This window comes from Hetaerina americana, unplaced genomic scaffold (genome assembly GCF_022747635.1).
Source record: "Hetaerina americana unplaced genomic scaffold, ioHetAmer1.1.p SCAF_9, whole genome shotgun sequence".
NCBI classification, from domain to species: Eukaryota; Metazoa; Arthropoda; class Insecta; order Odonata; family Calopterygidae; genus Hetaerina; species Hetaerina americana.
The window spans coordinates 62000674-62017575 of NW_027287538.1; the positions used below are offsets into that span (position 1 = coordinate 62000674).

At 35.3% G+C, this 16902-nt stretch overlaps 1 protein-coding gene across 1 annotated transcript in view; it reads left to right on the forward strand.

Moving 5' to 3' along the window:
* Positions 1-16902, forward strand: part of tweek (transmembrane protein KIAA1109 homolog tweek) — a 120856-nt gene that overhangs the window by 64487 nt on the left and 39467 nt on the right. Inside the window, exons 43-55 of the mRNA XM_071597546.1 lie at positions 890-1077; positions 2126-2369; positions 3755-3938; positions 5063-5338; positions 6857-7003; positions 7698-7806; positions 10075-10196; positions 10289-10417; positions 10666-11026; positions 11921-12153; positions 12254-12379; positions 13188-13497; positions 14135-14376. Of these exons, the coding sequence (XP_071453647.1) occupies positions 890-1077; positions 2126-2369; positions 3755-3938; positions 5063-5338; positions 6857-7003; positions 7698-7806; positions 10075-10196; positions 10289-10417; positions 10666-11026; positions 11921-12153; positions 12254-12379; positions 13188-13497; positions 14135-14376 (2671 nt within the window). The remainder of the gene's footprint in view (positions 1-889; positions 1078-2125; positions 2370-3754; positions 3939-5062; positions 5339-6856; positions 7004-7697; positions 7807-10074; positions 10197-10288; positions 10418-10665; positions 11027-11920; positions 12154-12253; positions 12380-13187; positions 13498-14134; positions 14377-16902) is intronic.

Sequence of the window (16902 nt, forward strand, 5' to 3'; positions counted from 1 at the left end):
GACAGGATTCCATGTGACAAACTCCTAGAAGTCTGTTGAAAGCTTTCAGAGAGTTCGATAATCACACAAAACGCCAGTTTTACAAACTTTTTGGTCAATTTTCTGTAGCAGTTCATTGTTCACCACAGACAGACCACTTCTGTCATCATCATGGAAATTTGTCCGTTTATGTAAACAAATCACACAACTGATGCGTAACACTGTTACTCATCACATTTGGTCTGCACACAGCACGAATTTCCCGATAAATGTAAACGGCATGACTGTAAACGGCTTTGAAATATTTTGCAAATAAAGCCTTATCACTGAATGGACTTCACATTCGGTGGGAATTTCAATAGCAATGTTCATTTTGAGAAACCGCAAGTCATGTGGATACAAGTTAAAATAGGGCCATGAGCAAGGTGGTGTTTTACTTCTCAGAGACATCACTAGAAGGCGACACCTCACTGATTGTGACCATCAAGCAGTTCACGCATAGAAAGGCCAGTCTCATCTTTTTTTTCAGCAAACAAACCACAAGGGGCACGCCCTCCCAACTACTGTCACTGAAGGTTTACTGAACTATGGTTCTAAGTCAATACAGAAAATATTCAGCTCCCCTCCCTAATTCTCATGCTACATGAAAACAGAGGTTAATTTCTGAATAGCCCTCATAAAAACACATAACCAAAAATTACCCAAAAATATTTTGTTTTGGGATACATTTTCAATGACCTGTAATAACTATTACTTGGCAAAATTTTAAATAGTGGTTTCAGTATACAGAAGCTGTTAGCTCATTAAACACCAGTATCAAAAACATTACTACAGTATCTTTCTTGAATAATCACTTCAAAGTAAAAATGTAGTGCATGTTTTAGTTTCATGAATGTTTCTTTGTTTTAAGATTTTCCATGGCTCCTGTGGACATATCAGAGGGCTATAAAGGGAATCGCAAGTATGACATCTTGACAGAAGTTAAATCAAGTGAGGATGTTGAGAAGGGGGTTGTGGATGGAGGCGTGTCTGTTGCAGCTGATACGTCATCTCGTGGCCACACACCGCAGTTGTCTGAGTCTCGGCCTCACCAACTAGGCAAGTATTTCCCAAGCTGAGCTTCCAAAGTGAATACCAGCAGGATTCAATGTAGCTAAAAATATAAATCCAATGATGATGAATAAACAGTTTCAAATGGTAATGAATAATGTCTTTTAAGTTCATTCAATATAAGTCACTTTGCATTTTATGAGTGTTCAAATGTAAAGAATAATAAAAAGTTTGTCTTCATTCATTTTTATTGTAAATTGATCATTTTTGGAGTAATTTTTGTCATTTTGTTTTTTGCACTGCTTTATACGTAGAATAAAGCATAAATAATAAAGTCTAAATATGCATTAGAATAATGCATCATTTAGTGTTTTCAAGTATATTTCAGTTTTATGTCTTTAAATAGGACAATGATATTTATCTCTACAAAACTTCCGTATAAAATAACGTAGTGAGATTAATGAGAGAAAAAAGTTTGTTTTACAGTATTTCTATCTGAAAATTGATTTATTGCAGACCTTAATTTCTTTCTCTCTAATTCAAACTTTTTTATGCGCTCCTAGCTCCTCCAGTGTACTTTTCTTCATTTTGCCGTTTTAATTATCATTTGGTTTTCTCATGATGCACACTTTTCATTCATTTGTCTCCTTTTTTATAATGTTCCTAATAAATTGATAGTGTCTTAAGGTGTGCTCAGTCCATTTGATTCTTCTCTATATAGTACATCATATTTCCTTTTCTTCTCCTTTATTCTTCCTCGTTTTTGGCTTTGCCTACCCGTTTGACTTTCAGCATCCACCTTTTCAAATTAGATATTTGAGGTATCTATAGTGTTATACTTAAGTTTCTAAGGGAGCACAGTGGACATATCTTTGCTTTGATATCTTTGCATTTTAAATTTTTCTGTGCTGTACTTAGAAACTGTATATTTTCCTCCAATCCATGTTATGCTGCTTTGGATGTTTATGAAAAAATCTCCTTGTTTTAATTTCATTTCTTGCCGCATAATATCTGCCTAAGCTAAGACTTTATGAGGTGGCATTGAGTAAACAATTGAAATTATATTCATGACTTTATGTGCCTTCCGTAATTCTAGGGGCATTGGTGAGCAGTGGCATGAAAGAGCGAACCCGCTTGGTGGTTTTTGGTGTGGCAAGAATACAGCGGACTCGATTGTTGGCCACGCTGAGTGGTCTTAAGCTTGAAGCAGAAATAGCCAGCCTACAAGCAAGCCTGACATGTCGGAGGAAGAGTCGACCCGCATCCCTTGAATGCTCCCTTGCTGGCCAGGTCGGGAGGACTATGATTGTGTTGTTGGAGGGAGTTGCACCCAGTCAACAGTGAGTTGCTGTCAATTTTTCAAAGAATTGAGAGTGGGTGATGACCTACCATATTTGTTTTGATATAATTCCCAACCCTCCCAAATTTTAAAAATATCGGCAATAAAAAATGAGGAGTAATTATTTTTGGATACTCAGAAAGTTGAGAAGTAACATAAATTATATGGGTAAATGAAATGTTGCTGTTGAAAATTATCAAACTCTGACAACTTTGTAATTTATTTATGTTGGCTCGATTATTGCCAGTTTGGTGATTAACAGGCTCTGCCTGCTAAACTATGGGTTTTAATCCTACCTCAAGCATGGGTTTTGAGTCAACTCTGGTGGTATGGCCCTTGGGTGACCTGATTATAACTCATGAGTGGCTTATCGGTACACCATGGGCATGTAGACCAACTGAGGCATCGAAGGACCAATAATAAAAAACAAATGTTCTCTCTGCGGAGATATTTGGTTGTCCTTATAATATACTGGTAGAGACCATCTGTAGCATATAAAACTGCATCTTAAAATATTTTTTCTATGTGCTGTCTATGAAACTGTTTTAAAAAAGATTCAGGGCTTTGTAAATTGTGAAGCAGTCGCTAAATACAAAGGAAATAAATATTGACTCATAAGTGAAAGTAAGGGTCAATGATGGCATGTTTCCTGAATCCATCATTACAAGGTTATTGTTGCATGCCAAACTAAAAAAGTAGATGGTGCAGTAAGCTAACATTGTGAATTGAAAATCATGCACTCTTACCATATAAGAATATGGGAAGTTGATTGGCATTAGTTTGATATGAGTACAATTACTTTTTTATAGCATTACATTCATTGTAGTTTTATTGTGAGAATTTTTGTTGTGATATTTATCACTTGGTTGATTAGGTGAATTGGAAATCATCCTAATGAAACAGCTATCTAGCTGTCATTATGATGATTATTATTCCAGCTGAGTGGATGTAATAAGCCACTTCATTTGGACTATTCAATCTCTCAGCTGTGTTACAGTGTGTGCACAATATTATGTAAAGAAACCTTATATAGTTGCTGATATTTGCTGTTCATTAGTTGATGGGTGTGGTGAATTGTCTCATGTTGGAGCAGGGGTGAAAAAGTAAGAGTTTACATTGTAGTCGGTATTTTGCATTGCTGGAGGTGCTGAGGGGATGGAGTGGGATGGGGAAGAATGTATAATTTTGAGGGGAGGGAATGAGTTGCAAATTTAGTAGGAGAGAGTAAGTAGGGAAGTAAATGTTTGGAATGAGATGGATGATAGCTGCTATGGTGAAGGTTGCTTATGATTGGGTTTTGTGGACAGAGGTGTGGCATTGTTGACTAATGTAACGACAAAGATGTATAAAGGTTAATGTGCATGTATGTATTACCTCACTTTGTAGGACTGTTGTGAAGGTTACTGTGGGAAAGTCACAAGCTCTTTATTCAAGCCTGTCAAGAAGATATAAAGACAAAAATTCTGGTTTGCTGACTGTTGGCCCTGTATGTGTGGACATTCCTCAACATCCAGTGGCACTTCATGGCATGATGACAAGAGGATCTAAGCAGCTCTCATCAACTTTGCAGGTTTGAACATCCGTTATTCAATTCAAAAAATGTACAATTTTACAATCAAATAAAGAATTTTATGGTGTATTCATGTGACCTTATTATGATGTGTATTCATGGGAGCATACAAATCAAGACAGATGTATCTTTGCTTAATTTTTGATGTGTAAGTTAAAAAAGTTATCTCATTTTTTTTCAAGAAGAAATGTGAGGTTTATTATGCCTGAGGACATAGTATAGTGTGTGCATGAAGTGCAACTTTATCAGTGTAAAACATTCATTGAGTGATAAATTTACAATATCATCAAACGCTGTCACATTTTATTGTTATAAACCAGCTGGTATGTAACAGAAGATATCAGGCTTGACAATGTGGCTTTTCTACTTCAATGAAAAAATGATGGAAATATCTTTGGGTTGAATTAACAAATTTTATATCATGTCTTCCTTAAACTGTTACAAGTTATCTCAATGGCCTGGATATCAAAGTAAATTTAAAATACCAAAAGGGTCTTTTAAAAATCCATCAACAGAGCAGTATGAGCCTCTCTAGTTTTGGCTGCATTTTTTTCTTACAGTATGATATGGTATTCAGATTTATCTTATGTTTCCTCAAGGAGCCAATGTTAAAAATGTATTCAATTGTAATGCTTCCTGGAAACTATCTGCAATTGACTGGTACTTTTGATTGAATAATTAATGTTCATCTTGTGTTCATTGTAAGTCTTAAAAACAAAATACATCAAAAAACCCATAAAATTAAAAATAAATATCTGATGCTTTTCATTTCAAAAATAGAACACTAAAAAACATAATTATCGAATCTACAGAAAATGCACGGGAAATCTCGTTAATTTTTTTTCATTCTGTGAGTTTGATTTTAACATCTAGCTTCATTATCAACTTGCTACAACATCATATTCACACTCGTGACATAATTTACATTCTGCATTCTTTATATTCTTTATTAAAGTTTCTATGATGAATGTTTGTTTATACTCCACACGTTATTATTCATCCTACTGTCTATTTTTTCTGATATATATTTGAGTATTTGTCAGTTATGAATCATCATGAAGAATTTAGAAACAGTTGCATTTTCATCTTTATTCTAAATGAGGCATTAATGTGTTTTTATTTAGGAACTCCGGGTGACCAGATCATCTAGTCGAATTAGCCGTGGTGGCACAATCTCAGAAGAGACAGTTGGAGCTACAGCAATCCCTGATTTGGGATCAGCTCCAGCCCCAGCGGCCCCCAGTACATCTGCAGCTGCCACTTTCACTTCACCTCACCATTTCCCCCAACACACCGTCTCCTCATTGCTGGCAACACCCACAATGCGCGAAAGGGAGGTGGAGCCAGAAACCTCCCATTTACTACAACCTCTTGTCATGCAATTCTCAATAATACTCCAGGTTAGTTTGAATCGGTGTGATGAAGCATATTTGACATGATATAAATTTAATTGAAATAACAATTAAGGTGCTTTCACATATGAATTAATTGGTCAACATTCAGGATTTGTTAAAGTCAGCCAAAAAAATATTTACCTTGACAAGTTTGGGGAAGGCTGTTTGGCATACTGGTTCCTATAGATACTTATAGAGCAAATTTGGGGTTAAGTAGGATTTCTTCCACTTCCAATTATTGAGTCGTGAATTGCTCGAAGTGGAACAGTGGAATGGTGCAAGGAGTATCAGTGAAAATGAATACAGTGTCATTCTTAGCCATTGAAGCAAGGGTTCAAAATCTTTCATCCTCATTAAATTCTTGAACACTTTCCTATTTCCTAATTGTGAAATCCTTAACATAAAATAATTATTTCTAAGGTTCTCCCTTTAATTAAATGAGGAATAAATGTATCTTTCCACTGTCATTTATTTACGTACAACCGGTTTCAACGCTCAAGCGTCATCATCAGGAACTCCCTTTACTTTATACATTTTCTTGTCAACCGCTTAAATAGTATCACCAATAAAAATATCCGTAATTTATTCAGTCTCACATGCCGGTTCATATTAAAATTCAAATGGACATTTGACGGACAAATAATTTGATGTAACTATATTGAAGCCTCCATCTCCAAGTATAGTATCTTATTTGAAAAATTCCCTAAGAAATTGGAGTTAAAATAGTCTGAAGGTGTGATTACCTGGCATACCAGACTGGAAATTTGGAGACATTCTAATCCCTGTTCAAATCTAGTTTAGTGAAATGATATTTTTTTTTTTAATTTCCATACTAATGTGTACCCTCCATGTAAGCTTCTTATGGAGGATCATTGGTGGTCATAAACATTTTTCACAGACACGGCTGCCTGTTAGTTCAGGGCCAATCTTCACTAATGGGCTGTCATACACAACAGAATACATTTAATAGGTTATTTAGTTGAGATTAAGTTCATGCATCCTCCTCATCTGGGGGAAAACATATATACTAAACTATTCTTTCCTAATCGTTCTTGTGATGCATTTTTACACTTATTAAACTTATGGTATACCTAGTGCTGTTACATAGCTTAATAAAATGCAAAGAGGACTATTGTCATGAGATAAAGTCTCAGCAGTTGTGCAAATTACAAGAAAAAAATTCTCATGGGATTTTTTTTAGCACAGCCATGTATATGTAATGGAAATTCCCTATGGTTGATTGGTCTAGTATTCAAAATTTCAGCTGTGTATGAGCAAGAATCATGGTAGGCAAAGCCACAGTTGAGAAGTTAAACCTGTATCTTAAGAATTATTCAAATGACCGATATTTTGTGACTATAGTATAAAGACTGTGGTTATAATTAGTCTGGTATAGCTTCTGAATAGTGGAAAAAATTGCCAATGGCAAAATTGGTTGCTGGGTTATTATTTACAATTTTAAGTTGAAATTACTTTGCTCTTGATATAAATTTAATGGAAGTGTTATTTTTCTGTTATCTTCAGAGCTTAAGGATTACTGCTGCCCTTCTGCCTTCTCTACAAGCTCAGTATAAAATGGACCAAGTTAATAGCACAGGAGTAACAGGAAGTAAAGCAAAGTTTACCATAGATCTTCCTCAACACTCACTCAGTTTCACTACGAAACTACAGGTAAATTTTTTTCATCTTGACTTCCACAATTCTTCATTCTGAATGTAATCATTTCTTTTTAGTCTATCATTTATAAGTAGTCCTAAATGTCTTCCATCTCATTTTCATCTTTTTACTCATGCTTGTTTTGATTTAATTAGATGCCACTGATTTATATATGCCTACCCTCATTAACTGAACACTATTCACTCTAGACTAAGCAAACCAAAGTGTGTAAGAATTCTTTCAACCACGGAAACTGTTTATTATGCCACTTCATTTATGAATCATATTATAAAAAATCCTTCCTTTTCAACCCAATAAAGTTCATGAAAGCATCTCAGTTAAATAGTTCTGTGCTTTTCTGGTGATCCACCTCTGTTTACAATGTATAGGAACATAACATTTTTTCCAAAACGTTGTACAGATGAATTTTTCAAATCTGTAACATCAAAAATTTATTACATCGAAATGGGAATATTGTTCTGTGAGCTACATTCTGATGAAACACTCCTGTTCTCAATAATACATTGCCATTATGAAATATCAATGTATGAATGTGGTAGTGAATTTATTTCTTGTAATAATGATTCATATGCATCATTTTTAAAGCTATAGTTTTAGCAAGGAGACTAGACTATGCTTGATTCATAGTAATTTGTTCATTATGTGGCATCAGGATAAAACATTAATCATATCTAAATTTATTGTTCAGGTGACTGAAGCTAATCTTCCCTCAGCAGCTAGTATTGAACTACCAAAAGTGCATGTTATGGCAGAATATGTTCAAGATGGTAACAATCCTCCTGAAGCCCAGTTTGCTGGTAGGTACTAAAAGTCAGGGAAGACTTTTTGGAGCAATTTAAAAAATAATATAATGAGTAAATTTTAAACAAAGTTTGCCATCAAGTTTATGGATGAGTTAGCAGTTCTTCAATCCAAAATGTTGTATTTTGAAGACCTGCAAGGGTACACTCCTTAAAATATCAAACCATTTGTCAGTTAGGTTTGTTGGTGATTTTTTTTCTTTAGCCATTTTAAAATGGATAATTTTTGGTAAAATTCTTTTTTAATGTAAATGACAGTGCACTTTGTTTATAGTGTTTGTTTATGCTCTTCATAAAACACTGGACTTTGAAACAGTGCTCTCCATCAAACTACTATGTTTGGATGTTCCATATTCTGGTGGTTATTTATTGTTTAATTTGTGGCCAATTTTTTAATGTCGCCTTCAAGCTTCTGGATATCTTATATCATTGCTTATGATGAAAATGTTGTATTAAATATCAGTCCTTGTTTGTTTGTGTGTGATTCAGCCCATATTAGGGAGACTATTCTGTTACTTGGGTAGGATATTTCTTACCTGATAGCTCTCCCCCCCTTTGAGTCACCTCCAGCAACTTCCCAATCAGATGGGCAATCTCTTCTTGCTGGCTACTCAGTAAAGCCCTTGGGGGTAACTTAAAATTTGAAAATTTTCAGAACAGTCCACTGGAAATCTATGTCAATGAATAGACCGGTTAATTTTATGTGACTAACCTGACAGTCATGATGGGGTGGACCATATGGTGTGCTATTGTTAATACAAATCAGTTTTTAATCATTTAGTCCTTTTTAATATAAATATTATAAAGGACTAAATAATTTTAAACAAGCATTGGAAATGAGCTTGATCAGAAATTATAGCTTACCTCATGAAGAAGCAATGTTGAGTTCCTGTAATACCTATTAACATTAATTAATTAGTGTGAATATTCACCCATTTAGCACTAGTTAAATCCCTACATTGACATGTAGTTGTTAATTTATATCAATATTAATACAGAATGCATAATATTCAGGGAAATTATAAGTTTAAGTGTATGTCAACTCATCAGGATAAGTTTTGCACATTCATATGGGGAATAAGTATTCACTATACCTGTACGAGGGCGGTTCAATAAGTACCCGTGTTTGACAACAAAGGGTGTTACTGAGGGAAGTTTATGTTATCATCGTGTGCTGCCATCTATCAAACGATGGCAAAACAAATTTCAGATTGATTTAAAGGTTAGTATGAATTTGGCAGCCATTCGGCAGACGTGGTTACCGAGGAAATCATCAAAAAGTCCACGCCATGATTCTCGCTGATTGACGAACAAAAGTGCGCGAAGTAGCAGAGGCCATGGGTGTGTCGACTGGAATGGCAATTAATATTTTACATGATAAGTTGGCGATGAAAATTGTCGGCCCGATGGGTGCTGCAATCGCTGACGGCTGAGAAGCTGATCCGGAGTTGTCACCGCCAAACTGCATGAACTACGTTATGAATTGCTACCACACCCCCCGTATTCATCTGATCTGGCTCTCTGCGACTTTTTCTAATTCCCTAACATGAAGAAATGGCTCTCATGAGGTTCAAGAAAGATTTCATCATTTTTCTGATGTTTTCTTAAATCTTGAGTCACCATATATTACCTGAGAGTTACCAAGGATTCATGATTTGGGTAGTATAATCTGTAAAACAGTAAACAGAAACAGATTCCTTTTCCTGTGTGTAATCTTGGTATATGTACATCAAAATATGTTCCATTTTTTTTAAAGACTCTGAAACCGTTGAAAATATATGTCGTGGCTTTCATAGGAATGAATGGTGCAATATATATTTCAAGCTTCATAATCACTTTCAGCTGATTTACCACCCCATAAGCATCACATATCTATAAAAATACTTCTGAGAGACTTTTTTTCGTTGTATTTTAATGTGGAAACATGGAAAATTCAACAAAAATAGATCAAATTGAGTAGCTTCAGGCGTGATGTGGTGGAAGTCAAACATAATGATAACTGGAGCACTTTTCCACTTGATAAATTTTTTTTATTTTACGACCGGGTTTCGATGTATTACATCTACTGAATGATGATGTAATACATCAAAACCCGGTCGTAAAACTAAAAAAAATTTTATCAATTGGAAAAGTGCTTTGATCAGTTATTCAAAAGTAGATCATGTTCTAATTTTAGTGTATAATGATGTACATATTTCAAGTTTGCGCTAGTTTGAAAATATGGACTGGTAGAAATACAAGTTAGACAATTTGTTGTTTTTATAGATGGAGTGATATTGAGGCAAGGCAGCTACTTGAGTGCTGTTGCTGAAATAGGTGTCTTTGAGCACTCTCTCACCACTGACCTGCTAAATCATTTAGTATTTGTTCAAAAAGTCTTCATGAAAGTAAGTTATAATCATTCAGATAATATTTTTATTTCTAACTGTCAAAAGTAGTTGGTTCCTCAAGTAATGCCTGTATAATATTTTCTATTCAGGAAGTGAATGAAGTGGTACAAAAAGTTTATGGAGGAGAAAAGCCCGTCCCTATTTGGCTTGAAGGCCAAGAAGATTCATCCAATTCTTCTTTGAAGAGACTTTTATTTTCCTTAGTCATACGCATCAAGGTTGGTTTTGAAGCATGGTGTGAAGTTTGATGTAATTCGACTATCTCTTTTATAATGATCCATGCCTGGCTTAAAAAGATTTGGGAGGACTCGGCTCCTTTACTTAAACTTGATAATAGTCATCTCTAGTAGTACCTTCCAGTACTTAAATTATTTTTATGATAACATATTTGTTTTAACACTACCTGTAGAACTTAGGGTATGCAGGGTTACACAGCAGGATTTGAGGTACTATGTGATCTTTGCAGAGAATCCAACTTACTGCGACAACTCCTACAAACTCTGCGGTTCGACTTGAGACTGGTGCTGTTGAATTTCAGCTTTCAAACAGAGTTCAAAATGTATCCACTGTGCCTCCATCTTCCACCCACTCACACAGTCGACCGAGGCCACAGAAGCAGTCTAGTGTTGGAGATGAAGGCATTTCTGGTAGTGGGAATGTTAAGGCACCATCCAATGGAAGCAATGGTTCTGGGCCTGCTACCATGAAAATATTTGGCAAAGCCCAGGTTGACGTGAACCTGAGCCTTGGACAACTTATTAAAAATGTGATGTTTGAAGAGGCTGAACCAGAATTTCAACAATTTGCATTTTTCAAGACCAGAATTGGTAAGCTTTTTTCCAAGAAAATGTCCCATCAAGATAAAACATCAACTGTTATGTTTTTCATTCATATATGTAAAAAAAATAAATCAGGAATGAAACCACCTATAAATTAATGAATTAATGAGGAAAAGTCATTATAGCTTTTAATGTGTTGATTGGTGTCCTTGACTTCAGTATTCAAAAGGAATTATTTAAGTAAGTGAGCAGTTCCCTGTGAACTTCACACTCTTAATGCCTGGTGGTAAAAAATTCCTTTGGAGTTTTTGATTCTCACATAGCTAGTTTATCGAGTGATTTAATGCACCAAGTTATTTTATTTGAACAGATCCAAATCTCATAAGTACAAGTATAAATATCTTTATATTCCACTGTTTCAGGCTTCTCTTTGTAGAAGTATTTATTATCCATGCTAAAAAGACTTTGTACTTTTCCACAGATTTTTATTATAAGGTACAAGTTTAGGTAATTCATCAGGAGGAGGAGGGAAGTGGTTGCAGTATAGCTTGTAGATATGGCCTTTAAGAATGTTTCACACTAGCGGCAGCTATATGAACCCTGTAAACTGTACAGTGCAGTTATTTATTTCTTGTGTACATAAAGATAACCCATGTATTTTAAGCTGGACCACATCTTTTTTTTCCCCTGGTTCCTAGAAAAAATATGATGACCTTTAGAACTTGAACTCACCTCGTACAAGGTGGAAACAGATATGTTTTTTAGTTAAGTGTGGGATAGTAAAAGTAAAGTTTTTCATAGCCAAAAGGACAAAAACATTTAAGAGTGAAATGTTACTAAAAGGAAGGCTTATTTCAATTGGTGTAGTACCTGGCCATTATTAAAGCCATTTTATACTGTGGAGTTTTTGTGTATGCATGTTAACAAAATTCTTTTCCCCAGGACTCCGTAATGCATTCCAAGATGAAATGATGCAACGTGGTGTCGGAAGTAGTGGAGACAATGAAGATGATAAAGAAGTGGTTTTGATTACACTTCGAAGGCCCTTAATTTACATTCAACCTTTGGCCGTGGACAAAGCTATTTTGGTGTGGCTCAATTACCGAAATGCTTACGAATACTGGAATGAACAGAGGAGTTGCCTCAATAAAGAAGTACTTACAGCCACTCAACAGGTAATTGAAAAAAAACGTCCATATGCATAATTTTCTCTTCTATGTACAATAAATGTAAGTCATGTTTTTGTATCATAATGGCATTCTTTTTTTTCATCAGGTTTTTGAGAAGGTTCCATTTGGACAGCTTACCAGTCAGCTGAGTTCTCCTCACATGGGGACATTGTTTCTGCAACTCACAGTGGACGATATGGGAATATGTCTACCTTTGAATGCTCTGCCTTCAGTAAGATATTTGTGCTTTGATCCTATTTTAGTCTATTTTTATACTATTGTTATGTCATAAGACATTTAGTATAGCAAAAAATATTTTATTGTGTATACAGTAGAAATTTTATAAGAGTGGGTATTGGTTTAAAGTATGAAAATAATTTTTTTTCTGTTTTTCTCCATTTTCAATCATTTAACCTCATATTTTGCAACATTTTCTGTTTTAGTTTAACTACACAATATTTGAAAAGATAAAATTTCTGGAAAGTTTCAAGTTTTGAAACACAATGCGAAACCAGATAATTAGGGTTTTCTTATGACTATTCTATCTTCATTTTTTGGTGTTTTCAGTCGTAAATATTGCCTGAGTCTGCTTAAGTGATCTTTAAAGATGTGATGAGGAACAAATAAACTGTATACAAAGCATAGGGAAACTATTTTTGCCTTTCATTCAACCAAGTATCAACATGAGGATATGAGCATTATTGATTCGTAGGTTGTTTGAAAAAAAGTGCAGCCGCTAAAACTTATTGTGGATTGCAGACCATTGAACTAAATATGGTGACCTTATTTTCAATTTTGTTTTTGTAAGTTAACAAGATTTATGGAATCACAAAGTCATTTGAGCAATTCATTGTGAAAACATTTGGGGAATATTGAGGGAAACAGTATTAGCAAGTTTTACCAGTCCATGTCTAGTTGTAATGGATAATTCATGCATGAAATTCAATTGTACTTCATATTTGGCGAGTCCCCGCAGTTTCATATTGTGTAACTCAAGTTTTACCCAATGTGTAAGCATATGTACATGTTTATTTTTCAAGGCATACAACATGGCTCATCGTAAGGGCACTCATCCGCAGCAGTCTGGAATGGATTCTGGTATGGGAGGAGAGAGTCGTGGTGCTGTTGTCGTTACTCTGGAGAGCACCAGCATTTCTGCATGCAGTTCTGGGTCATTGGTCAGCAAGGGTCGTTTTGTTGGTCTCTGCCTTCGCTTTGCAGATGACTTCGAGACTAGCTTGGATGACTGGAAACCTGATGCAGCTGACTCAAGCCTTACCAACTTGTGTGTTGTGTCAGAAGGCACTTATGAAGTCTGTAGTAGAACCATTGCTCAAAAACAAGGTGGTGGTAAGTTTTCAATTTGTTTCTATTAATCACTCTTTATTACAATAATTATGAACACATTTATTTTTTTTGTTATAAAGTCCCCACGCAGTTGCTCACGTGGATCATATTAATGCAGACAAAAAATTGAGTAAATCCGCCATAGCCCAACAGTAAATTACTTGAATGCAACGGAATAAACTTTGAGGTGGAATAAATGTTATTAGCAAATAGTATTGAGGCAGATAAGAATAGGAATGGATAAGAGGGAGAGGTGGTGTCTCTTGGTGGGATCAGTTGATAATCTACGCATCAGATAATGAGTGGTCCTCTGTAATCCTTTTCTATAAAGTATTTTAATCAATAATCTTTATTTTTCCTTTAATTTGATGTATGCATACAATAAATGACAATTTTTAATTTTGTGTTCAAAATGTTATTGTAAGTAAAACTTAAATGGTTTAAATGACAACATGATACTCAATCAAGATACGTGCATATGCATTCTTCCATCATGTAGATATTAGTTTTAGGCATTTCAGGTTGATTTTATTGATTAGAGGCACTTGGCTGTGTACTTCTGTGCCATATTTAGGTTGATAATATTAAAATGTATAAACATTTGGGTAAGTAATGGTTTCTTGTCCTTTCTTGTATTCAGAAAATGCCAAATGGATCTTGAATGTGCAGTGGCAAATGGAAGGAGTTGACATACACCTGGATGTAAATGTGGGCAAGCAGTTGTCTGCATTGGGGCACACCCTCACCACACTAACAGGAGCTGAAGAAGAGGAGGAGGAAGAGGAAGGCCTGATGCAGCCTGGTGGTGGGATTGGAACAGCACCCACTGACTATGATGACAGTGATGACGCTGACAGGGTTGATGGAACTAGGGCTTCACAGGTGCGTAAAAATCATATACCTATAGGTGAAATATGATTTCTTTCCTGATTAGATTTTACAATGTTGGTCTGCATATTTTAATACCCTCATTAAATTTCTATGTGGCACGAGACTTAACCTTGCCTACCTTACCCTTATATTCACTACTTTCATGGTGCCATTCCTTTCATTAATGATAAATAATTAAAATAATAATACAGTGAAACCTTGAATTAACATTTTGAGGAGACTAAAGAAAAAATATGTCAAATGAAGATTTATCTAAAGTTGAGGTCAGGAGGGAAAAATATATTTTAAAAGTTAATTTTGATATTTTGCAGATTCATAATCTTTCTGGATTCTAATAAAATAACAAATAAACATCAGCCTTTTATGTAGACAGTTGTAGTAAATGTAAATTCCTCGTACTTTTACATTTAAGTACAACTTCTCATGTATAAATATATCAGTGCTAAGTTTAAATGAAAAATCAGCTAACTTCAGTTGATAATTATTATTTGAAACTTGTTATTATTACAAAGAACCAAAAAAGACAGCCCTTAATAACTACAAATTTCACAAGAATGAATATTTGTTTAAAAAGTAATATATTTTCTGAGTGTAAAAATCATTTGCCTTGACCGGGATTCGAAACTGGATCCCTCAATGTCTACCCGAGTGCTTTAGCCAGTTAAGCTCTTACACTCTGAAATTTTGGGGGCTTTGAAGGAGCAAGACGTTATGACAAAATATCTTGTTTACCATTTTTTTACTTCATATAATTAATAGTTGCATTTATGTTTTACTTTCATTACTTTAAATTGGAATAATGTTTGCATAGTAGATTAAAGATATTGGTAAGTTTTGAGTTCGAAAGCATAACCAAACACAAGAATGCTTACACTGGGTTATGTGGGCTCTTGTGTCCCCATTATGAACATTTCAGGCAAAAATCAACTGAGATTAATGCATTGTAGTTATAATTAATGATAATTATTCTATGTTGTTTGATTGACTTTGTAAGTCGTTGTGCATAAGAAAAAAGACACATTGAGCAGAGTGAGAAAATGTATAATTGAGTGAACATGAGAGAAACTACACTGACCCTGAGTCATTATAATCCATGTCAAGGTATGTGGAATGCATAAAATATTTGCTCCCTGCAAAAAAAATATATTGTCCTTTATAGGGTAACTGCGGTTTTTAATTAAGTTATATGATGTGCAGTCATGATTGAATCAATGAAAAATTTGTTTGCTGGAAACTTATGAACCTGATTCCCATAAAAAAGTGCATCATGCATATGTGTACATACTACCTTGATCAAAAGGTTCCCGGAATAACCACCGTGTGGCGCTCCCATCGTTCCGATTTGAGTTCTGTTTTTTTTGTTAAATTGGTACATCTGTTGTTGATATTCCCTTTAAATCTTAGTGTCATAACTTGACATTTGCAAAAGTTACGTAGCCAAGAGTACATCTATCTCTGTGTGTGTTGGCGATTTTTTACAATTGCAGAAATGGATTTAAATTCGCAACAACGAACTTGTATTAAATTTTGCGTAAAAAACGGATTTAGTGGCGCACGGACGTTGGAAATGTTGGAAAAGTGTTTTGGCAACGATTCTCTAAAAAAAACGGTCGTTTACCAGTGGCACGAGCGGTTCAGAAGTGGTCGTGAGTCAATCGAAGATGATGAACGCAGTGGCAGACCATCGACATCGAAAGTCGGTGAAAAAATTGATAAAGTAAAAGAAATGTTGGTGAATAACCGCAAATTAACCATCAGAGAAATAGCGGAGGACTTGAACATTGCCTATGGATCCACCCAAGACATTGTGGTTAATGATTTGGGTTTCCGTCGTGTAGCAGCAAAGTTGGTGCCAAAAGACCTCAATTTCATGCAAAAAAGAGACGTCGCAAAAGACATGATTTGCGAGGCTGAATCCGATCCCACATTCATCAAAAGGATCATTACTGGAGACGAGACGTGGGTTTATGAGTACGACACGCAATCCAGACATCAGGCAAGTGAATGGCGTTCACCAAATGAGCCGAGACCAAAAAAACCACGTCGTTTTCAGTCAAAAAAGAAGGCAATGCTGACGGTTTTCATGGATTACAACGGTGTAGTGCATCATGAATTTTTGCCAGAAGGCCAGACAGTAAACAAAGAGTATTATTTGGGCGTTATGAGACGTTTGCGTGAAGCAATTCGCCGAAAGAGACCAGAAATGTGGGCAGAAAACTCGTTGATTTTGCACCATGATAACGCACCGTCGCACAGTGCTATCATTATTCGTAATTTTTTGACGAAAAATGCAACAAATACCATCCAACAGCCACCGAATTCACCTGATTTGGCTCCCTGTGACTTCTTTCTGTTCAATCGAGTTAAAAAACCATTACGGGGAACGCGTTTTGGCAGCCGAGAGGAAGTAATGGAAAAATCGCAGGAAGCACTGATGGACATACCGAAAACCGAATATAAAAAATGTTTCGAGGATTGGATCAAGCGCTGGCATAAGTGTGTTTCAGTCGATGGGGA